Raw genomic sequence first — 23,593 nt, forward strand, 5'->3', positions numbered from 1 at the left:
ACCAAGGCTTGGTTCAGTTGGCAGAGTTGAGAACGAGACTGTGAGATGATACGGAGGTCGACCTTGAGATAAAAAGCCAAAACAAAGGTGCCACAGGGGCTTCCTAGGGAGAGGGGTGGCTGGGTTCAACCCAAACACTGACCCCTTCCTACAGACAGGGTGCTGTGCTAGGGGGCCGTGGAAGCCCTAGGAGGGGCTGCAGGATGTCTGCCAGAGATCAGCGAGGGCTCGGTGAGAGTTGGAGGAGAAAGCAAATCACGGAGGGAAGTCCTCAGTTTGCATCAGAAGAGAAAGGTTTTTCCCTGAGAAGGAGCCTGGTGGTGAATGTGCGTGTAAGCGGCTATAGCCCCAGTCATCAGAATGGGAGTCTCTCTAGAGCCCTGTCTCTGCAGGGTTATCTGCTTTTCCAGCAACTAAACTTGCAGGGAACCCTGTGTGTGGCCAGGCCTGAGTAGACAGGAGTGCCTGGTGGCTGACCACTGGCATCACTGGCCTGGTACTCAGAAGGGCAGTGGTTCTCAGATAAAACTGTGAGTGAAAATACAGCAGTTTGACTATATCTGCCTGAAGTCTCACTCCCAGTTCTGGGCCTTCCTAGGGACACTCTTACGATACAGACATTTCTAGAGAGTATCTTACTTAGTCCAAAGGAGTGGCTCAAATGACAGTATCTTAAGTATCACTCTTTCATTCAATTAGTCAGTCAATCAATCCATACTCAGGAGGGTCTTGCTACAGATCAGGTATTATGGGGATGTGATGATGAATGAGACAAACACATAGTCTTTACCTTCTTGGAGCTCATATTGCAATGGCAGGCTACTGGTGGAAAGATTGGAGGCCCTACACGTTTAATAGGTTTTTGACTTCAGCAGCTTAGATACCACCCCATCCTCATAGTTTCTGATAACCTGGGGAGTAAAGGATTAGATCTAACATGAAGAGGAGGTTCAACTTCATTTCTTTTAAAAATTGGGGATCAGGAAGTTTTAGGGATTATGAAGTACCTGTCCCTTATCCACACCAGCAAGGGGTTCATCCTATGACCCCTCTTGAAGGGGAAACTCACCTGAAATTCTGCCTCATTTAGCATGCACAAGAAATCCAGAAAATCAAGACAGGTGACCCTGTGTAGTCAAAGCAAGTGGGTCTCCAGATGGCAGATGGGAAGCCCCCTGGGGTAATGCATGCTCACCTGGTTAATTGTTGAACAGCCCATACTTGTGCCGTTTCACCATGATTCTTCCAACTTCCAGAAACAGCCCCTTGGCTCAGCTTTCAGAACTGGACTGGCCTATCCCAGAGAGGCGGCCCCAACTTTGTAGAAACTGGGACAGGCAGTGCTTCTTAGAGACCCTCCGGTACCCCAAAGAGCGGGGCTTGTTCTCCAAAAAGGAAATCTTTTCAGATGACTTGATGTCCTAAGAAATCTTTCTGGAGAAAGCAGAGACATTAACACCCCCAGGGCCTTTCAACTTCAGGCCGTTCTTCTGTTGGGAACACCATCTCTTGGCCTCTTCAAAGACCTGGCCTCACCAGGCACCTGCACTTCCTCTCTCACCCTCCAGGAGCCTTCTGCATGGCCCCCAAGAAGCCTGCCTGGCCCCTGAGCTGGGAAAGCTGAGTTCCCTCCCTGCCTCCTAATTTGGCAGGAGGAATGGAAACTTTCGTGGAAAGCACTTGAGCTGACGAATGCTCCCAAGTCAGGACTTTGACTCGGGCCCTGACAGGGCCACGGGCTCAGGATCCGGAGGGGGGCGGCTCTCCTTCTCCAGGTCAGGACCTCCTGCCCTGGCTCCTCCCCTTGCTTTCTGCCGACCATCAGTCACCAGCTTCCCTGTGACCCCAAGTGACGGCCGCACACCACTAGAGAAGTCATTGTCTTACACATCCCCCCTTTTCACTTGCCCTCCCCCAGTTCCTCATGGTGTATTTTTCTTCCACACTTTCCTGCGTCCATCAGTGGCTGTGGAGTCTGTATGGGGCTCGGTGGAGTTGAAAGTCTAGAGCTTTTTGCTGTTTTGTTTAAGACCTGGTTATGGTTGTGAGACTTTTTTTTTTTTTTTTTTTTGTCAGCTGCCTGTTATATCAATCACGGAGTCGGGATCTATTTATAGGTTGGGAGTACTGTGTCCTTAGTCACAAAGAGACACAGACAGGGGACTGTCAGCTGGTACCGGAGGAGCGGAGCAACGAGTTATCAGCAACTGAAAGCACCTGAGGGGCCGCACATTCCACCCCAGCCCAGTCCTCGTCCTCCACGCCAGCCCCAAGCATGTGAGTAACCCGACTTCTCCCTTTCTCCTCCCCAGACTCTGCGGGTCCTTTTCTGTCCCCTTTCTCTCTCTCTCTCTCTCTCTCTCTCTCTCAATGGATAAAAATATCTCCCCATGCCTGTTCTTTCATCCTGGTTTTCCGCACTCTAAAGCATCCCTGTGTGGCCGAGAGGAAAACGTTGCCTCTCTTAGACTGTCACAGGAAGGTCAGAGGGTCTCTGGATGGCTGGGTGGGACGGTGACACAAACTCATTTGGAAGCAGTGAGTTCCCTTTGATTTTTGTTTGTTTTCACTGAGAAAAAAGTAAGTACATCAGAAGGGCAAGGGAAAGTTTACATGCAGCTCAGCAGGGTAGCGATGTCGCCCAGCATGAAAACTTTTATTTGCTGGCAGCTCCGGTGTAGGGCAAGCTGGGGAAGGTTACCCAAGAAGACCCAGTGCCCACAGGACAGGTAATGATGGGGGCTCCTGGAAGTTTTGGTTTCAACCTGGGAGCTTCCAGGTTCAGGGAAACTCCCCACAGTCCCGATGACCAGTTTTCTATAGCACCTTAAAGTAAATGACTTTCCCTCTCCCCTCCGCGGAGCAAGTTTGCTTTGAGAAGTCAAGATGAGAGCTGAGGATTTGTCCTGCCTTACAGGCTGTCATTGGCTCCCTCATTTGGTGTATTTTCTTAATCCTGAAAGGGAACTTGGCTGGGGACTGGGAGGAAGAGTCCCAGGCCAAAGCCAGGTGTGGAGGGAGGGCTGTTGACTGCTTTGCTCTGCATCCTTCGCAAAGGAAGAAACTTAATATAGCGAGGCTTTTCAAAGCTGTGCTTGTTTCAGACAATTCGAATAGTGTGCCGGCTCTGAGTGCACCTCGGGCGGCTGTAGATGGAGCCTCCCCGGCCACAGTCCTGTGTCCACGGGGCTTACCTGCCACGAGCTTCCCGTGCAACGTTTGGGACTTTAGTTTCTGGATATTGAATAGTATTCACCCGAAATCCTGTACTTGGGAAGATTTGCTTTATAGAATTTACAAAGGAAAAGTAGCCCTACATTTTGAAAAAAAAAAAAAAAAGTAATGATGCCTAATTTATACTTAAGTACAACTTTTTAAATGTACCTCTTTTTTTTTTTTTTTTTTAACCATGAGTTTCTATTTATCCAACGGATACCATATGCTATATGACTGAGGACTCCTTGATTTGTTTGGGAGAACAATATCCTACAAAGAAACAATCTTTCCAACAATTTAAAAGCATTAAACAAAGCAGATATGCCTGTATTATTTTTGATTGATTACAAACAAAATAGTTTTACCGGCAAATCTAACTCAATGAAAGTTAAATAAATATGGATATACACACGTATGTTTAGAGAAGCAATTTGATATCATTTTTATTTAGACTTTTCTGAAACTTTAACTTTCCTTTTTCTGGTTCCATGTTTTCAGCTGTATTTTGTTTAGGGTTATTAATATCTTTCATCCATTCATTCATTATTTTGGACGGGAGAGTGGGGATCAGGAAGCAATGAGAAATTAGAAGGCAAACGTCCCATGTTCAGCCAGTAAGACCGCATTCAGTAGTGGAGAAATTCAGAACAAGGAGTATGGCGTACAAGGGGGTAAATGTCACTATTTAAGATCTAGTATAGACGGTGAAGTCTAAGAACTCCAGAGGGGGACAAACGCCAACTAGGAGTTAAAGTGTCTTATACATATGGCATTATTATTCTTCCTATTATGAGGGCCTCTATTTTGGTAAATATGTCCTGCTAAGGTTTTTTCACCATAATGCTGAAGTGGGATTTGGTGGATTATTGTTAATTAAAGCTCAAGTGAATGAAGTGATTGAGACATTGCATTCAGAAATCAGAGAAGATTGCTATTGGCAAAGCTGAACTTCTAGGACTTTCAGATCTCAATGGCTTTTGAGAAAAAGTGTGGCTTTTAAAAATGCCTTTTAGTACAAGAACAAATTCTACCTCCCCTCCCCAACCTGCACACTGGAGCCTGCCTGGCCCACTGTGCAGGCCCAGTGTGTCAGGATTAAATGCAGTGGGAGAGAGTCCCGCATTCCTGAACAAGTCCTGTGTTCTCAGAGCCTTAATGGTCAGACAGAAGAATATTTTGTTGGGACATTTAGCTAAAAACTGCCTCTTCCCTGGGCTACGTGTAGATCCTTTCAGGTGAGATAGGGGCTTCTCTGACAGTGTGATAGAGGGCCTGGCTTTCATCCTCAAGTTCAGGGTGTGGTTTGGCCCATCGGGCTTAGTTATAGAGATGCAGTTCAGGGAAACTTCAGTGTATTTGCATGAGACAGCCTCTGATTACTTAGTTTCTGCTTCAATAACTATTAATTTTATGTGGTTTGAGCTCCCATCAAACTCTTTTTTTTTTTTTCAAACTGATTTCTTAAATGCAATTGGTCACGGGGCTGTCTGTGACTTCATGTCTGCAAAATCTAACCATTCCATCCTTGTCATTGTTTATTTCTCTGAATGTAAATGAGCAGTTTCCTGTGTGCATGCACTGTTGTTTTATGGGTTCCCCCCACCGCCCTCGAACACATAGGAATCCAGTCCTGACCTCCTCCCAAATTGGGGACAGTGGGGGCAATGAGCAGGTGCTTTGGAATGCAGCAGGCTCAGGTGCAGGAAGAGGGAATCACAAATACCTGGAAAGTGCTCCCCTAATTCAAACGATTTTACATAGTTGAGGCCTCTCCAAATACCCCATCAATTAAAATGGCAGCTGGCAGGATTTTAAAACCAAAGACCATGAGCAGCTTTTTCCCTATCACTTCACTTCTACAGTATATCTGTCCATCTTTTTCTTATCTCTATTTTTACATTTCATTATCCTCCCACTCTTTCTGTCCCTCCTGCTTTCCCTCCCCCTTTTCGCCTTTCTTGAAAACACATTTCTATCTGGCACAGAAAATAAACTCAGATTGTGGGTAGTTATGTTAATCTAATTCAATCCTCAGTGGGTTAAGAGTGAAATTCTAATAGTGGAGCGGTGGAGGGCTTTTTTGTTAATGGCTTGGGGATTACATTGAGTTAAAGGCTCATTTCCTAATCAAACAGAGAGGGAGAGAGTGACTCCGAATATTTATGAGTCTCCCAGTGAGAGTTTAAACATTCAACTCCAAAAGCAGGGTTTCTGCAGGAGGAAAGAGTTAAAACCCCTCAGGGCTGCTGGGAAAAAAAAATTAAACCAGTTAAGCCATCAGCATTTTCAGGCTTCTGTACAACTTCTGTGCTTGCAAAGTGGAAGGCAGTGTGGAGCTGGAGAGAGGGGAATCATTCCACAAAGCAAAAATGGCAACTGTGGTGCAAGCTCTGAAGCTGAAGTCAGCTGATTTGCTCAGAAAATAGTGTCCCTTCCAATCCCCCTACAGCTGATGCACCCCTCAGCTTGCTAAGGGCCTGGAGGGGCTGTGTGCCTTCAACTCCCCAGATCGCTTCTCCTGCTCCAGTTCGGAGGTGAGAACACAGAGACAGGAGTATGGCTCAATTTGCTAGCAGCTAGAGAGCTCCTGTGTCGTCTGGTGGGGCCAGAGAAATGGATTCTCTCCCACTTTGGTCATGCCCCTGGAGTGCGGAGGGCTCAGTCTTCCCCTTTAGCACACCAATTAACATCTCCACAGGACCCTTTTCCCACTGTGATGTGTTTGGGTCTGAATCCCTTGGTTCTCCTGCTGGCTTTCTTCACGTGAGGCCTTCAAAGTCCGCCTGGCTCACTGTTCCCAGGTAAAGGCAGGTGAAGAACTCTCTGGTCTCCAGCCAGAGAAGCAACTTGGCCAAGGTCGAGCAACGTCAAGGCCAAGCTGAGGTCAGAAGTCTAAGTCCAGGCAAGCATTCTGGCCTCTCTCGCCCCTCCTACTCCAGGGAAAGTCAGAGCCATATGGCTGCCGAAACAGGCCCTGGCTCCCCTGGAGAGAGATTTCCTTCTTCAGCTTGGAAAGGGAGGGCAGGAATCCCTGATACAAGGGGATTCTGCATGCTCTGTGAACACACATCCTTTTTTCTGCCACCAACCAAGTGAGCAGTTTCTATTTCTTTCACTTGGGCCTTTTTTCCCTGCTTCATGAGGTCAGCAGAGGCACCAGGGTGCCAACTTTTCTTCTATAGCATCCCCTGGCTTTTTATTTCGCCTGTACTTGGGCACTGTTCTTTCTTTAGTGCTTCAAGCTCAGTGCCCTGTGAGTCTTGTATTTCTCCTTTCAAGTCAAGGTGGCATCTATAACACGTCTAGATCAGCTCTTCTGGGGCGCCTTCTCCCTTTTCCTGGGGCTTTCAAGGTCCTTGCCTGGTCTCCCTCCATGACTGCATTCACCCCCTGTGCTATGCTTGTTAACTTCTGTGTCTCCCTCATTAGACCAGGATCTCCACCGAGGAGAGTCCATGCTTCATTTCTCTTTGTTAGCCTGCCTCATCATTGATAATTCCTGCCCTCTTGCCCTAACCCGTGCTCTACGGACAGTAGAGAGCTGCAGTTAAGCATGCGCCTTCCAAGTCAGACAGCCAGGGTTCAAATCCTGGCGCTCACCTTTCTCAGTTATGAGACTTGAGTTACCAAACCCCTCAGGGTCTCACTTTTCCCATCTGCAAAATGGGGATAACAATAGGATCAACCTCATAGGGTTGTTGGGAAGATGAAACACACGTGAAGTGCTTAGCCCTGGGCCCAATAGGTGTTGACACTTTTATTTGTTCAGCACGGAGCACTCGCTTCTGCACACATCATGTCACACCATTAAAGACAGGCTCCCACGCCTTCCACTGAGGGGATATTTTTCCTGAAAGTTGGCCATGCAGAGCTCTGTGTCAGCAAGACATGCAGCTTCATCCTCCAGTGGGCTATGCCATGAGGAAGCCCTCTAACCTGAGAAGAACCCAGGACCTTACAGCACTGTTTAAACCACTGTGGGAGAGCAGAGGATGTGACCTGGGCTTTGGGCATCACTCCTCAGTCAGAGGAAGCTGTGACTCTTTTCCCTCTGTAGAAAGAGAATTTTCTCAAGTTTCTTTGCCCTGGCTCACATTCCAGTGAGCACTTTTGTTCTTGGGTCTCCAAGTCACTGCTGCACCCCCTCCACCCCACATTCTCAGAGGGCAGTTTAGGCTCTGCCTACAGAGCAGGCCAGACCAGTCCTGGCTGTGCAACCAACAGGGCTGCTTTTATAGGGCAGCTGGTGACTGCTTTGGCCTCCTCCCTCTTAACACGATCACTTGACAAATGAATCCAAACTCCATCACTGGAGTTCCTGCAAGAGGTGTCCTCTCGTGGGATGTCTGCAGTCCTGAGACCCTCAATACTCCTTGTCCCCATGCAGGGACTCACGACGCTGCCAGGCAATGCTCTCTCTTCCTTTTCTTTGCCCACTGTTAAGCCATTGTTTCCTGATTGAAGCAGGTGACTGGAATATGAATCCCAGGGCCATCCAAACTTACAAAGTGTCCCATATCCTCACTCCCTCCCCTCTGCTCCCGCTCCTAGCAGTTGGTAGTAGTCATGGTAGTAGTACAATTAGTAGTAGTCACTATCTCCCTTTTTGCCTCCTTATTATTCACCTTTGAAATTCCCCAGTGCCTAGTGCAGTGCCTGGCACATAGTATGTGTTCAGTAAACACATGCAGAGTGAATTGCAGAAGTTCTTTCTTCATGGGGCCACTTCTAATCACTTCATCACAGGAGGAGGGATTTGATGCTATGGATGTCCACCTGCTTTCACTACTAGGTCAGCTCGTGACTCACTGATCATGGTCCTTGCCCCTATCCTTCTCTCCTCTCTGTCCCTCTCTCCTGCTTTCATGTTCCTCTGTCCAGGAAAAAAAAATGAGATGAGTCTTTTATCATATGTGCACAAATCTTCCCAGGAATTTTATTCTGTTCAGTGAAGAAGCTTTGTCTAAGTCGATGTCAAATTTAATTGCTAAACTGGTATCTCTCCTGTGAATATTTCCCTCATTTATCATGCTCTCTCCTCTCCCCTTTCTGAGCCATACCTGCTTCCTCTGGCTGTTCAAACTCTGTAGGGCCCCCTGTGCTCCTCCTCTTGCTTTAACCACTCTGGTCCCGGGTGGTACACATGAGAGGAAGACCTTCCTTCTGAAGCTTTCCAAAGTGTCTGCTTCCATTAGCACAGACAAGGCTTTTGAAAGGTGTCAAGTTATGAACATCATTTTGGGTACTGGATTCTTCCCACAACAGTTTTTCTGCTCTCGTTTGGAAGACAGGGGATAAAAACTCAGGCTGCTGACGGTTAAATGACAGCAATGAAAAGTCTAGGCATCTCTTGGGGACAAGTGGCTGGCTAAGACAATTGATTAGCTTGGCTTAGTGATCTTTCTAGCAATATTCAGGAGTAAAATTATTGCTGATTAGGCTCTGTGTGTGTGTGTGTGTGTTTTAGGGTTTACGGCAACAATGGTAGGATAAGATATGAGAAAGAAATGGATTGTTTGCTCCTAAGTCGGTCTCAGGAAGGAAGCTATCATCCCATGTGCATCTGGGGTTATATTAAAATTGTGGACCTTGTATGCACACAGGTCAGCTGGGGGAAGGCACAACGAAGGGTACCTAGGGCCTCCTCGTAGATTTTCTTTGCTACTCCCTGTGAATCTGTCATTATTTTGAAGTAAAAAGTTAAAAAATAAAGTCAACTGGAAAGAGGCCCAATGTTGGAGACCGCTTCCGCCCGCGGGCTCCGGTAGTCGGAAGGATGGCCCAGTGTGCTGTGGAAGGAGGCGGGTACCAGGCGGTCCAGCCCAGTTCCAACCTCAGGATTGCTGGTAATTCAGGTGCGCATGCTTTCAGGACCACAGTTTCCTTAATTATAAAATGAGCCACTGGGAGAGATCTCTTAGGCTCTCCAGCTCTACAAGTTTACATTTTTAGATGATGAACCCGGGCCATTGTTCTCCTAATATCACCAGTAAGATAGGTTATCCAGCCTGTGTTCCTCTCATCCAAGGCCTTGGGCCCAGATGTGGCTTTTCTTGTGCTATGTGGCTTTAGCATCATTCTCCTTGGTTTGTTTTCTGTCCTCACCTTCCCCTGTCTATAAGCACCTCTAGGGGTTAGTGGAAAACTGTCAGGGTTCCTTGTTCAAAAACAAGTTTCCAAACTCTGCATTTTAAATTTTGGCTTTAATTTGTAGAGACCCTAGTTTTGTACCTCTGTGGCTTTAATTTTCCTCCTTCCCCAGTCTTCCACCCCAGCAGTCGCACCTAGGCTTGTACGTGTCTGGAGAGGCCCAACACCTGGGCTCCAGGTTTGCTAAAAGTCCTTTAGCAGAGTTGGAAGTGAGGAGCACGGTTGAGGTTTGGGAGGGGAGTTGCCAAACGGGGTGACCTCTGCAAGTTCTTAACTTCACTGTAGCTTAATTCCTTCACCTGCCAAGTGGGGCTGACACCTCCTCTGAGTGTCTCCCAGCACTGGTGTGAAGCAAAATAAAAATCAGAGGATAAACTTTCCTTTAAAACTGGAAGTGCTTGCCAGTTTTAGACTAAATTATTCCCCCTAATGGTGACCTCCATGAAACAGTTTTGGTGAAAAGCAGGCTTCAGCACCAAGCTACTAGAGCCTTATCCACATTGTAATAGTTGTGACCTTGGGCAACTGTCCCAGCCTCTCCACTTCACACTCAGTTTCCTCATCTGTAAAATATGGGTTATAAGAACACCTCCTTCATTGAGTTGTTGTGAGAATTAAAGGAGCCCTGTGTAAGTCCCTTGAATAGTACCCGCTGGATAATAAACCCTCAAAGCCACTGCTGTGGGTGAGGATGATGACATTTTGGCTGTTATCATCATTTTGCAGGGCCTGGTGCCAGAAAGGCCAAGAAAGAGGAAACTTTCAAAGTTCCTATATTCCTCCCAGAGTCCCCCGGACAGCTTGCCAGTATAGCAGAAGATGCTATATTGAGTCACGGATGGCTGACCACCATACCCCTAATGTGCACATGTGTGCACAAGCATCTACAGGTGGTTTAAAACATGCTCTCATCCTTTACAATTCTCTGCTGAAGGGGACTCCACTCCCATATCCGATGACCAAGTGAGCATCCTTCCATTGCCTGTCTGGGCTTTGGGGTGACCTGGCCAAGCCTTTTTCCTCTCATGGAAATCTGCTGTCCATAACCTAAAACATCCATGGGCTGCTACAGTCCAGATGTGAAGGTGGGATGCCATTTAACATGGCTTGTCTTTGCTGTCCTAAGCATTCAGAACCACTGGAGTGTCGTCTCTGCACAGGGCCAATTCCTCTTCCCTGCGTAGCATAGCTAAAGTGGGGTTGCTTGTTTGCCACATATTTGATGGTGCATCTTTGGGGAGTACTTTGCAAGGAAAGAAGAATAGGAATAAGCATGGGCAATTTCTCATGCCTCTAAGGGGTGCCATTTGTATATTTCAAGGGACTTGGAGAACTAACATCAGGTTCTTGGGGAAAATTCCAAATCCAGACTTGTGACCAGCCTGGGTGTTTGTGCACACGTGTGCACATTAGGAAGGAGTATTGTGGTCAGCCATCCATGACTCTTCTTTCCCCATCTCAGGCTAAGAGTAATCTTGAAGGAACATGTAATTACTATTTACTCTAGGGCACTCAATTGAGAACACACTCATGTAATGACTCTTGAGTTTTTCTGCCTTTAGAATCCCATATGCTGTTTCTCCTTTGGAAACCAGTGGGTATCAAGCACCACTTTTAGCCCAGAGGAAAAGACCACAAGATGGATATGAGTCCCCGCAAGTTCAGACTTTACTCTTAATTAGTAGAAACATGGTTGGTGGTGGTGTCTTTCTTCGGCACAATCTTCACTCGGATCTCTGCCCTTTATGATGGAAGCTTCAAAACAGAGCCAGTGTTAACCTAATGGATAGTCTTGGTGGACTGGGGCAGTCAGCAGCATGGCTAAGGGAAGGGAGTTAAGAAAATTCCTAGAGACAGGATGATACCATTTATATAAGATTTTAAAACTTGCAATATATGCCATATATAGCCTAGGGATCAACCGTAAGACATGCATGGGAATGAAACACCAACTTCAGGAGAAAATGGATATATGCTCATTGGGATATCATCTGTACTCATCTGCCAAGCATGCTTTGGCTTCCTCGGTTTCCCCACTTATTTTTGGGATGAATTTGCCTAATCATTTACGGTGGGTAATGAGGCCAGAGAGGGGGCAAGTGGATGCATTGTTATTAAACCTGTGGAATCTATTTGCTAAAAATATCAGAAATATTACTTTGAAATATGACACTCTACTGATGCCGTAGGACACTGTCTCAGAGGCTACCAAAGTGCTTACAGAAATAAAACTGATTTTGTAGCAGCATATTGAGCAAGCCTTTACATTAGCTTCTATAAGCCTCTGCCTGATGGCTTTCTATGAGCCACTTCATCTCTTTCTGCCTCTGTTTCTTCTTCTGTAAAAGAAATCGGTAGACCAGATGACCTCCAAGGACTGTTCTGTTCAGTCCTGACCTTCTCCTATGCCCCCCTGGGCAGTGATCATGTTGTATGACAGCTGTTTGCCTGTCTGTTTCCCCTCCAGAATTAAGGACTCTGTAGGCAGGGCATGGTGGGCCCATCTTCCAGCACTGTGCCTGGACATGGCAGGCACTTGACACGCTATGGATGTACTAATGAGAGAAATGATACAAAAGTAGATGCCAACCCCCACAGCCCAGTATCGACTTGGCTGTTTCCAGAAATGCCACAAGCCTGGCTGATTGTGCTTAGCGGTTTTGGTTTCCTCCCTTAAGGCCCTCCCTCATGGGTCAGGGGTGGTGGTTGGTGCCTTCATGGTGTGAACTGGAGAATATGTTAGCAATAATATGTAAACTGAGCTGCCCCAAACAAACCCCTGAAAACACCTTGGAGGAATGACATTGTTTCCTGAATGCCATGCTTACTTCTCTCCATGCCCATTCTACTGCCTGTTTCTGGTTTTTTCCCCTCTATCATACTCTATTAATTTAAAAATATTACATTTGGAGACTTGCTAAATAAAGAGACCTCAGAGTACAAAATATCCCTCATCCATTTTCTGGGTCCCTATGTGCTTCCTTATAAAGATTTTTTCTTATTTTTTACTAAATGGCCTTGATTTTATCATTAATTGCTGTGCGACAATTCTTTTTACTGTGTCTAACTTATTTCTTAAATATTCTCCCATAAGTCCTTAACTCTATTGGTCTCTGTGCCCCTTTCCATTCTTGTCTTTGCCATTTTATAAAATTTATGAAGTGATTCCTTTATATATTGAACCCTTGATCTCAGGCCTTCCCTATAGTTTTCCACCCAAATTTCCCAGAAGAATGGTTCTTAACAGTTGGACTTTCACAGTCCAGGTAATCTCGGGTCTTTGTCATTTCCATACTGAGCCTGGGGACATGCTTTGTTCTCTGTCCCCTAAAATCTCGTATTTTCTTTAACCAGCAGTTTTCACATTGGGGTTGAACCATATTATGACTTTAAAGCTTTAAGAATTCTTCAGTATCTCTCTTTTGCTCTATATTGTGAAAGATTGTATGTTTTCACCTAGACAATAATCTCTCCTTGTGTTAACTGTACCCTTACCCGATACCTAATCATGACATTTCCCTAAGACATTTCTTTTTGTTTCCTTAGCTTGTTGTCTAGTGCTTGCCTGGTTCTTCACTTTTTCAAGTGTGCCTCCCCTGTATTACCCTTCTGTGTGTGGGAGAAGGAAAGAGGCATTTTTTGAGAGCCTGTTCTGTGCTGGAAACTTTCTACAGTTTATCTCACTTATCCTTGGAACAACTGAAAGATAGTATTAAGATTCTTCCCATTATACAAAAGAGGAAACTGAGGCTCTGAGGTTAAGGATCTTGCTTAAGGCCACCCAGGCAGCAAATAGTACCATAGAATGTCACCTTCTACAATAGGCAACGGGGCTGAGTGCAAACAGGCAACCACGTGAATACCCTTTTGTATCATTTACATGTATATTGAACTCAGTTCAACATTTTCAAAGTTTTCATCTTTTTATGTATTTTCTTTAAAAATGTTTGAGTGTCCGCCTTCACAGACCCATGTGAAAGAGAGGTCCTGATACTCTAGCTTTGATTCCCCAAGTCCCTGTGTCCTTGTAAAGATGACAACACAGACGCCTCTGCCAGGTCAGCCCTCTGTTAATCAGCCTTAGCTTTCCTTTGGAACTGCTAACAGCCTTGCTTTTCCATAAGTCAGTTTCTAAAAATCTCTGCTGAGGAGCCGGGAACCATGTTGGAGAATGCAGACCTAATCTGCAGGTTTAGACTTTCAAAGTGGCTGCGTCGCCGGGAACTCTTTCCGAAAGCACATGCTCATTTTCCCCTACCTTATCACATCCACACCTTCCTGGCCCCATCTCCTGCCCTACTTCTGACCTTCTAGCCTCCCTTCACCATCCCGTAGACAATGTTTTCATTCCATTGTGTTTCACATCTTGTGTTTTTCCCCACCATACTCTTTCCACAGGTCATCTTTCTTGAGACCTGAACCTGGTAGTCCATCACCTCTCCCACCACCAATATCATCTTAACCCCTTGGGGGACACGAACATGTTCATCCCTCCATGTGGGCTGTCCCAAGCTTACTCCACTGCCAGGCTTTCTCATCGAGGGAGTGAGACGTGGGCAGTGGGGTCTCCTGCCGATGCTGATTCTACCGCCTTGGGCAGCTGGCCTCCTCGCCCACTGTCCTGTGAACTTTATCTCCACACAATCCGCCCACCTTGGCTCTTGGGATGCTAATCACATTGCTGAGGAGAGTTATAACATCTCCCTACCTTGGATGGAGTCCAGCATGCGCTCACTGTTTGGGACAAAGTGTTTATCCTCTATCTGCCCGTGATATTCCGTGGACACAGGTTCATCAGGTTTCTGCCTTTCCGCTGGCTTCACTTTCTGTCCAGGGGCTCCCACAGCCTGTAGTCTCCCTTCTGAATGCAGTGGGTAAGGGGCGTCTGGGGTATGCTAGCAGATGTTTAGAAGTCCCTGATGTGATTTCCAGTGTTCAGCACTTCCTCCTTTTCTCTATGCCACAGTGTCACATTGAAAACCTCAGATCACCGAAGTTAGATGACCCAACAGAGAGATTTTTTGTCTCTAGAGCATTCGCATTCTTTGGGGACATTTTTTTTCTATCTTGTCTGGCATTCTTAGAGTCCCCAGTTTTTGGTCTCTCTCTCTCTCTTTTTTTTTTTTTTTCTTTTGAGAGAGGGTCTAACTCTGTTGCCCAGGCTGGAGTGGAGTGGTAGGAACATGGCTGACTGCAGCATTGACCTCTTGGGCTCAAGCAATTCTCCTGACTTGGCTTCTTGAGTAGCTGGGACTACAGGCATGTACCACTATGCCTGGCTAATTTTTTTAATTTTTGGAGAGACAGGTCATCACTTTTTTGCCCAGGCTTGTCTTGAACTCCTGGGCTCAAGCAATTCTCCCACCTCAGCCTCCCAAAGTGTTCAGATTACAGGTATGAGCCACTGCACCTGGTCTGGTCTTTCTTTTCATAAGGAGCCCACTCAAGTTCCCATGCTGGGGAGGGGAGGTGTGTTGGATGTGACTGTAGTTGCTCCTGATAGAGGCCCCTGGGTTCTCAGCTGCAGGGTGACAGCATGTTAGGGTGAATTGCATGGGATCTGTCAACTTCCCGAGTGGTGGCCTTGACCAAGGCGCTGGTTCTCCAGATGGGAGTGACCCAGAGGAGGCCAATGCTGTTCTCTCTGGTTTCTGGGGCCATTGCAGGTTCAGGGGCTGGAATTTCCCCCAGAGTGGGCGAGTCTGCTGCATAACTGGTGCTTCTTCATCTGACGGAAGCATGTAAGTATCTCTGCCTGGTGGTGTTTGGCATTGCCTTGTTCTTGGGTTCCATTGTCACCCTGGCTGTTTGGGGAAGACTTCTGAGAGGTAGGGGAGGAGACTAACTTAGGTCAGAGTCTCCAGGGGCAGAGCCTGAAATGGGCATTCTGGGCAAGAGCTGTGTTGAGGGAGTGCTCTCTGGGGAATCCTGTAAGGGACTGAAGAAGGAAAAATAGGGCGGCAGGAAGCTAAGCAAAGCTGTGGACTCAGCCAAGGTCTAGCCTCAGCCTATCCAGGAGCATAAATGACGCTGCAGAGTTGTCCCACCTTGAGGCACAGAGACTGGTCAGTTCCAACCCCAAGTCAATCAGTCATTGGCTGAGAGCTGCCCTGGTGGGGAGGGAGTTGACTCCTAGGCCCTTCTGGACCCCATGAGGGCTCCTGTGGGTCATGGGTTATTCTCAGGAGAAGGCTGCAGCTGTTAGCAGCTGGGGATGGGAGCTTCACTGGCCAGAGGGATCTGAGCAGAGCACCAACAGCATCTAGGACAGAGAGACGATGGGAGCTGGTGCCCTAGTGTTGTCCTCATCCCCTCCCTCTCTGTGGGGGTCCCTCGAGAATGTGACCATGAGCTTCCATCTCTCTCCAGGTTGAGCCCATGGTAGAACTCATCAAAGAGAACCAGGACCCTGGGTGTTGAAGCTTCTAGGCTACAAAGACAGGGATTCTGAAGACCATCAGTGTCTGGAGCTTGGGTTACATCTCTCTTTCTCTCTGCTAGTTTGGGCTCAGCAAAGGCAGAGGAAGGGGAATCACTCACTGCCACGTACGTACGCTTGGTGGAGGGCTGTAAACAAAGTAAGAAATCGCCTCTTTCTCTTCTAAGGATGACAGCTTCCCTCCAGGTCCTTTTGATGGAATTAGTTGCTCCCTACAATTGCCTTCCTACAGGGAAGTCTTTTGGCCTTTGATTTGCCTTCAGCGAAAGGCCAGGATAGGGAATGCAGGCATCACCTGTTACAAAGCGGCACTTTCTTTCTTTTCTTTTTCTTTTGTTTTTTTTTTTTTTTTGAGACAGAGTCTTTCTGTCACCCAGCCTGGAGTGCAGTGGCTCAATCTTGGCTCACTGCAACCTCCGCCTCCCAGGTTCAAGGGATTCTCCTGCCTCAGCCTCCCAAGTAGCTGGGATTACAGCTGTGTGCCACCACGCCTAGCTAATTTTTGTATTTTTAGTAGAAACAGGGTTTCACCATGTTGGTGGAGGTCTCCTGACCTCAGGTGATCCGCCCACCTTGGCCTCCCAAAGTGCTGGGATTACAGGCGTGAGCCACTGCGCCCAGCCCCAAGCAACACTTTTTATAAATGTCCATGTGCCTGGCTCTGCGTGGGAAAAATACGGAAGATAAATTCTTATTCTTTTGGAGTTTGAAATATCAAATTAGTTAGGGCAGGAGTGGGGAGAGAAAGGGAGGGGTTGTCTGCTGGCTTTAATTGGTTGTCGTCTGTCTGGCTGCCTCAAGGGAAAGGAGACGGGGTGTGTAAGGAAGGCAAGCACACGGAGAAGGGAAACTTATATTGCTGAAGGACCACGTTTAGAGTCCTGGGCCAAGTTCTTCTCGTATTAATGCATCTGATCTCCACGGCAAGCCTTTGAAGTAGGTGGTATCTCCAGTTTGTAGCTCAGGGAACAGAGGTACAAACAGGTACCTCTGAACAGGTAGCTCCTCAGCCTACCTGAGGAGGCTGCAGACCTAGGCAATGGCAAAGACAAGTTTCAAACTCAAGCCTGGTTGCTTCTTATAGCTCATGTTATCTTGCCACTAAACCAGTAGGGCTTGGATACCTAATTCTAGGAACACTGGAGTGGCTGAAGGGGGAGGTCAGGGCCATGAGGGTGCGCTGGCCCGCAGTAACTCTAGACGGCCCAGCTCATCCCAGGTCCCAAGGGCTTGAGTGTCTCCCTGAGTGAATTCCTCTACTGCACTCAGCCTCCTCTTCTCATCGCCCGCCTGTGCTGCACACCCACAGGCTGCAGCCCCCCAGCCCTATGCCACATCACATTTTCTCTATGTTTGAGACACCTCCTCCCTGAAGCCTCCCTAGTGATATAAAGGCTAAGAGTAAAGCACCCTCACTCCACATGCCCGGCATCCACCACTGACTGCAATCATATCTGTGCTCAGGGACCCATGCGTTCTCTCTGTGCCAGCCTGAGTGCCTGTGGCTGCCCAGTGGTTTCTTGTATACCCGCTCAGAATGCCATGCCCAAGTGTGTTTTTAACACCTGCTCTGTGCTGGGCACTGCTGAAACTAAGGAAAAAAAGGTAAGGAAAGAAAGAAACTCAAGATGCAATGATGTCCCAGTGCTGAAGTGAAGGAACCTACACATGGGCAGCTGATGGCCTGAGGACAGCATAGGGGATGGTAAAAGTCCAGACTTTGGACTTGGACAAATCTGGGTTCATATTCTGGCTCTGCTCCTTCTTAGCTTTGGGATCCCTGGCGAGTTAATCTGCCTCTTTGCACTTCAGTTTTCTTGTCTGTGCAAAGGGAACAATAAAATCCAATCTTGTGGGGCTACTCTAAGGACTAAAGTAGATGAGCCATATGGAAGCACCAGCTACTCTTGTAGCTAAAGTTCATGGACAGTGAGTGTTGCTGGCATTTGTGGACACAAAAGCATTGAGTGAGAAGAGTGTTGGTGGTAACAAGGTCAGTCTAATCTAGAACTTTGCTGACTCAAGAGTTTGGCTGTAGAAGTGGGTGGAGGGTAGGAAAGGGGTTTGCTTTGGAAGACGTTGGGGCTGCACGACTCCCTCCTCCTCTCCCAATTTCAGGACCCAGTTGCACCTTTGAAGGCCACTTGGCTTTCTTCTCTGGCTGTGCCCTGCACAGAGCAGGGGAAAAAAGCACCCTTCTTGCCAGCTGCTTTTTCCATACTTGATATGTTTACATCCCTGGGCGTAGGGAGGGCTCCAGGGTGCATAGGCCACCATCTGCTAGAGCAGCCACGCCTGGGCCCAGCACCAGCACAGCCTCGGGACCCCGTGCCCAGTTTTTGGCAGCTTCCAGGGCTGGGAGAGCCTAGGCCTGGGCCGGGTGACCTCGCAGCTGTGCCTTCCACCCCTCAGGGGCTTGTGTTTGTGTCTCTCTTGGGGGCCTTCCTGGCTGCTGGGCAAATGGCCCACTGTCCTTCACTACCAGCAGCTCACATTGCCCGGCCTGTGCCAATGGTTGCCAAGGGATTCTCAACCAAGAGGCCTAGTGTCCTGGTGTCTCTTGCATATGCAGCTGCCTGCGTGTCACCCAAGGCTGGGGACCCACGTGGGGGTGGGCTGAGCCACTGGTCTCTACCTCCTGGGGCTTGGCCAGCTTCCCCATTTCCCTCTGACAGGTCTGGAAACTCCTGAAAAGTGTCTATGCTCATGTGAGTCCAAGGGGAAAATTGGACAAGTGTCTCAGAAAATAGAGATGCTTGTTAAATTCTACTGAAAGGATATTTGACACTATGTGAGGTGGTAGGTTTTCTAGCCTGACTTCCCAGAAAGGTATTCAGCTTGTGATGATGATGATGATGATGATGAGCCAGGCACTGCGCTCTCTCCTGTCTTCCCTTCTCAGGCTCAGCAACCCAAGGAAGTGCATACTGTAATTCCCCCAGAGGAGAAAGATGGGCCCTGGGGAGTTAAATGAGTAGCCTATGGCTTACGGCTGTTGAATGGCGGCACTGGAAGTTGAACCATTTCTTACCCTAATGCCTGTGCTTTTTGTTGTTGTTGTTGCTGAGACAGAGTCTCACTCTGTAGCCCAGGCTGGAGTTGTGCAGTGGCATGATCTTGGCTCACTGCAACCTCCGTCTCCCAGGTTCAAGCAATTCTCCTGTCTCAGCCTCCCGAGTAACTGGGATTATAGGCACGTGCCACCACACCTGGCTAATTTTCGTAATTTTTTTTTTTTTTTTTTTTTTTTTGAGACGGAGTCTCGCTCTGTCGCCCAGGCTGGAGTGCAGTGGCGCGATCTCGGCTCACTGCAAGCTCCGCCTCCCAGGTTCACGCCATTCTCCTGCCTCAGCCTCCCGAGTAGCTGGGACTACAGGCGCCCCCTACCACGCCCGGCTAATTTTTTGTATTTTTAGTAGAGACGAGGTTTCACCATGTTGGTCAGGCTGGTCTCGAACTCCTGACCCCAGGTGATTCACCCTCCTCGGCCTCCCAAAGTGCTGGGGTTACAGGCGTGAGCCACCGTGCCCGGCCATACCTGTGCTTTTGACCTTGTACTGCACTTCAGCCCCATGCAATGCTTTGTGGAAATATGAGATCATTTCTACCAGAGCTACAGAGGAGACCTCAAACAAGTAAGGAGTACTTCCCCATTTTATAGGATGAGAAACTGAGGCCGGTGGTCAGAGCACCCTCAGTCCAGTACTCATGCCAATATAGGACCTCAGCAAGGAGGGTCCTCACCTCCTGGGGTGAACTGCAGAGTTGCTGGGACACTGTGTGCATTTTAGCAAAAGCTCTACTGTGTGTTTTAGAAACTTCAAATGTAGGAAGATACAGGAAAGAGAGGAAGCAGTTAGAGTTGGCCTAGGAATGAGATGTACTGGCTGGGAGGTCCCTTAGTCCCCCTGAGTCGGGGACCAGGACCATCAGCTTCTGGGGGACTCTATCAATGCCCCCAATCCACACACAAGTGCCGCAGGCAGCCTTTAAAAATGTGCATATGTGCCTGTGTGTAGGTGCCACCGTTCATCTAAGGCCAGGGCCCTTCTTGCCCCACCCCCGCCCCACACACCTCCCAGGGCTCACACCCACCTCCACTGTCCTCTTGTCCTTCCACTGCCCTTGAGTCCCATGCACCAGCTATGCGGCAACACCCTGTTTTCCTGAATGAGGGCCAGGCTGGGCTGCATCCCTGTGTCCTGGCTCACACAGACCCTTCATGACTCTGCTATATTCTCCCCTTCTCAGAGAAGCCTCCTCATGCCTCCTCTTGCAGACATCATCTCCCCTGCTCTGGTCCACGCATGGACTCTGTGCCCCGTCTGCAGTAGCCCCTGAGTCCCAGTTATGCACTGCTGTGTCTGTCTTCCCTCCAGGACTGAGATCTCTTGAGGCAGGAACTATGTTGCAAATATTCAAAAGAATGCCCCCAAGAGCTGTGTGTGTTTGATCTCTGGTGCACAGAGTAGTTGCTCAATACGGTTTTGTGGAGTCCAGTACAAAAGAGAGCAGGGGCTGAAAAACCAGGTTGTGAAGGGAGCTGAATGTCAGCATGGTCATGGGGGTGGGAGGGTAAGAGAAGGGAAGGGGCTTGGCAGCCAGTATTTTATGGTATTTAGGAAAAAGCAATTGGGTACCCGTTTGGCCACCACACACCAGTAACTCCAGTGTCAAATTGGATCACATTCTGGGAAAGGGGTCACTCGAGAACTTGTCTTCCCAGGGCCCAGGAGAGAACAAGGAGAAGTGGGAGGTTCCCAGCCCTAGAATAAATAAATAATTGAGTCAATCTCAGGTTTAACTCCCTTTGACCTTATGTCCCCAACACTGCTACCAGGCAGTCCCAGGGCCAGCAGGTTCTCTCTGTGTGCCAGTTCCCCATTCCCGTCCCTCTGCAGGGAGCTGGGAGGTTCCGTGAATCCCAATGCCGGCTGGCCCAGCTGGAAACAGCTGTGCACAGCAGAAAGATGCACAGCACATGCCAGGCACTGACCTATGCAAACACAAGCAGAATTATAGCCGCCCATAAACAAATTAGCATCCTTTAAAAGGTGAAAAGCTCCATAAAATGTCTGGGTTTTGTTTACGGCTCCGCGGTGGGGTGGCAGGGAGCTGGATTAAATCACTGAGGTGCCCATGTAGCGCGGGCTCTCTTTTCTCCTCTCACCTCCCCCCACCACCCTTGTGGGCACACACAGACCCGGGCGCACACTCACATGCACACGCTGCCCTGCCTGCAATGGCCGCTCAGTCCGTCCTGCCGTTGTTCCTGCCAGCCCGGGTCCCAGCAGGTGTTCCCTAATTAGCAATCTCTTCATTTCCAATCAAAGCACAAAGCGGCCCCAAAAGCCTGTCTTTATGAGGGAGCCGAGCAGCGGCTAGGGATGTGCGGGGGGGATAATTGTCTTCGCCAGTGGCGGCAGTAAGCGGGCTGGCTAATTCATTATTGTAATAACTTTGCTTGTCCTTGGGGAGGTGTGGGTGGGGGAGGGAGGGAGGGGAAGAGGGAAGGGATGAGTGTGGCTGAGGGTGGGGTGGGTGAGGGTCTGGGGCCAAGGGGTGGGAGGCAGAAGAGCGAATGACGGACACACCTGTTCGCTGCCCTCCTTGCCGGCCAGCAGGGAGCCCTCCCTCTCTCTGTGTACCCATTCCCCACCGCAGGCCAGGATGGGCCCTGGTTCTGAGGGAGGCTCTGGGATCTAGGAAGCAGGGCAGCGTTTACCCTCTGGGGCCCAAGGGTCTGGCACCCGAATAAATCTTAGGGTCAGTGATGTGGGGTGGGGCCCCGGGAGCCAAGCTGCTGTCTTCCCAGGACCAAATCCCACAAACTCCTGGACCTACATTTTCATCCCGCCTGACACAGTGGCAGAGGGGCTCCAGTTAGAGTGTCCAAGAAGCATCCCTGCACTGTTGTTGGCAGAGCCATATAGGTGACAACTCAAAGACCCCCCAACCCAAAGCAGGAACTAACCACGAAGGTGGCTATGAATACCCCTAAAAAGAGGCCATCATGGCCGCTGGCCCTGGTTGCCCCCGCACTCTGTCCTGGTGTACTTGCCCTGACCACTTCCTGGAGTAAGAGGTCAGGACCCCTCCCTGGCAGCTGGTTTGCAAGTAGACTAAGAATCGAGGAAGTGAGGATCGCGGTGGCTGGGTCGCCAGGGGGCTTCGGGAAGCTTTAGGACTCCAGCTGAGCCCCCATCAGAAACAAAACACAGGTATGGAGGAAGCAAGGGCACTGTCCCTGGTGGAGGAAACCTTGTGAGCAAAGGCTCAGGGTGAATCCTGGGCTTGAGGACAAAGGGAGGCAGGTCTGGGGGATGGGGGCAGGGGTATGCTGAGGAGTCCTGGGAGAATCTGGGAATGCAGGGTGGGGCTGGCCACGGAAAAGCTGAGTGGCAGGCTGGAGACTCGGTCTTCATCTCTTGTACCCCCAAATCAATAGCAGTAGCAACCCCTGCTAGACAGCCTGCAGATGGCATTGCCCTGCCCTGGAGAGATGGGGTTAGTTAGGTAAACCCTCGGTTTCTGGGGACAGCCTGTCCTTGCTCACACTGGAACTTGGGGGAGATGGCCAAGATAGGAACCTACCAGATGGCCAAAGAGGAAGGGATCGCCTCCCCATACTCCTCCCTCTCCCCTGAAGCTGCCGTCCCAAATCCCGGCCATGTGACACTTGCTGTGGACATTAGAAATGACTTCTGACCAGCCCTGGCATGACTCCTGGCAGCTTTTCTCTGAGTTCTGGGCATTTCCCTGGCCTGAGTGCCTGGTGAAGACCGGCCAGTGGTAATGGTTGTGGCTCCAGAATCAGAAGACCTAGAGTCAAATCCTGGCCCCATCTGTGAATTCACCTTTGTGCCTCAGTTTCCTCATCTGTAAAACGGGGATGATAAAAGTAGCTGCCTCACATGAACTAACACGGGTGGCATGCACAGCACAGCGCTGGCTCATGCAGTGAGGGCTCCTAATGTGTTCGCTCCTGCTCTTAAAGATGTGAGAGGGAGGAGGTGTGTGTGGTTGGGGGAGAGGCTATCAGAGCTTCACTTCCTTCCTTTACCCATTTTTCTCCCACCTGGGAAATGGAATGGAGAAGGCCGAATATGGACTATCTAAGGTTCTCTGCTTGAAGGACAACAGAGAGCTAGGGATGTGCAGCTGCCTGTCCTCTTGTCCAGGGGGCTAGCTAATTTGGAGATCTCGACATCACCCTGGCAGCAGTGACCAGGAGGCCAAGGCCCAGCCCTGTTCCAGCTCAGCCCTGCCTCTTTCTGCTTGGTTTGGGTCAGGAGGCCCTGTGGCAGCATTCTGGTCCCTGCACCTGTGCCAGGAGGGTGGCCACATCCCTGGCTTTGCTCATCAGGAGTCCCCCAGCCCCGATCTTGGTCTGGCCCAAAGAACTGAGTTTAGAAGTCCAGGTGCCCAGCGCCCAGTCATCTCAATGGTCATTTCCTGAGAACTTTGTGGCTTTGGTGTTAGCTCTCATCCTAGCTTAAGAAAACCAAGGAGCAAGCTTTCTGTCCCCTCCCCAACCCCAATTTACAGATCATTTTACAATAGCCTTTCAACAAATATTTATGAAGCATTTATTATGTGCTTGGTGGGAGAATCTGATGCCACACCAATAAAGGAGAGGATGATTGGAGTTGCCTCTCTCTTGGGATGGAGAAGCCCTCCCTGCAGAGGTGACATGTAAGCCTCCATCCACCCGAGGGACCTGCAGGGAACCAAGTTAGAATCTGCGTGGGCTGGAGCAGTTCTGTCCAGTGGAAATGCAATGCAAGC

The 23,593-nt window shown here is 49.0% G+C and overlaps 1 protein-coding gene across 1 annotated transcript in view; it reads left to right on the forward strand.

The window, feature by feature from the left end:
* The first annotated feature begins 1,408 nt into the window (after nucleotides 1–1,408).
* ESRRB (estrogen related receptor beta) overlaps nucleotides 1,409–23,593 on the forward strand; it is a 191,979-nt gene continuing 169,794 nt past the window's right edge. Inside the window, exon 1 of the mRNA XM_034937890.3 lies at nucleotides 1,409–2,277. Coding sequence (XP_034793781.1) covers nucleotides 2,276–2,277 — 2 coding nt within the window. The 5' untranslated portion in view covers nucleotides 1,409–2,275. The remainder of the gene's footprint in view (nucleotides 2,278–23,593) is intronic.

Source organism: Pan paniscus, chromosome 15, assembly GCF_029289425.2.
Source record: "Pan paniscus chromosome 15, NHGRI_mPanPan1-v2.0_pri, whole genome shotgun sequence".
NCBI classification, from domain to species: Eukaryota; Metazoa; Chordata; class Mammalia; order Primates; family Hominidae; genus Pan; species Pan paniscus.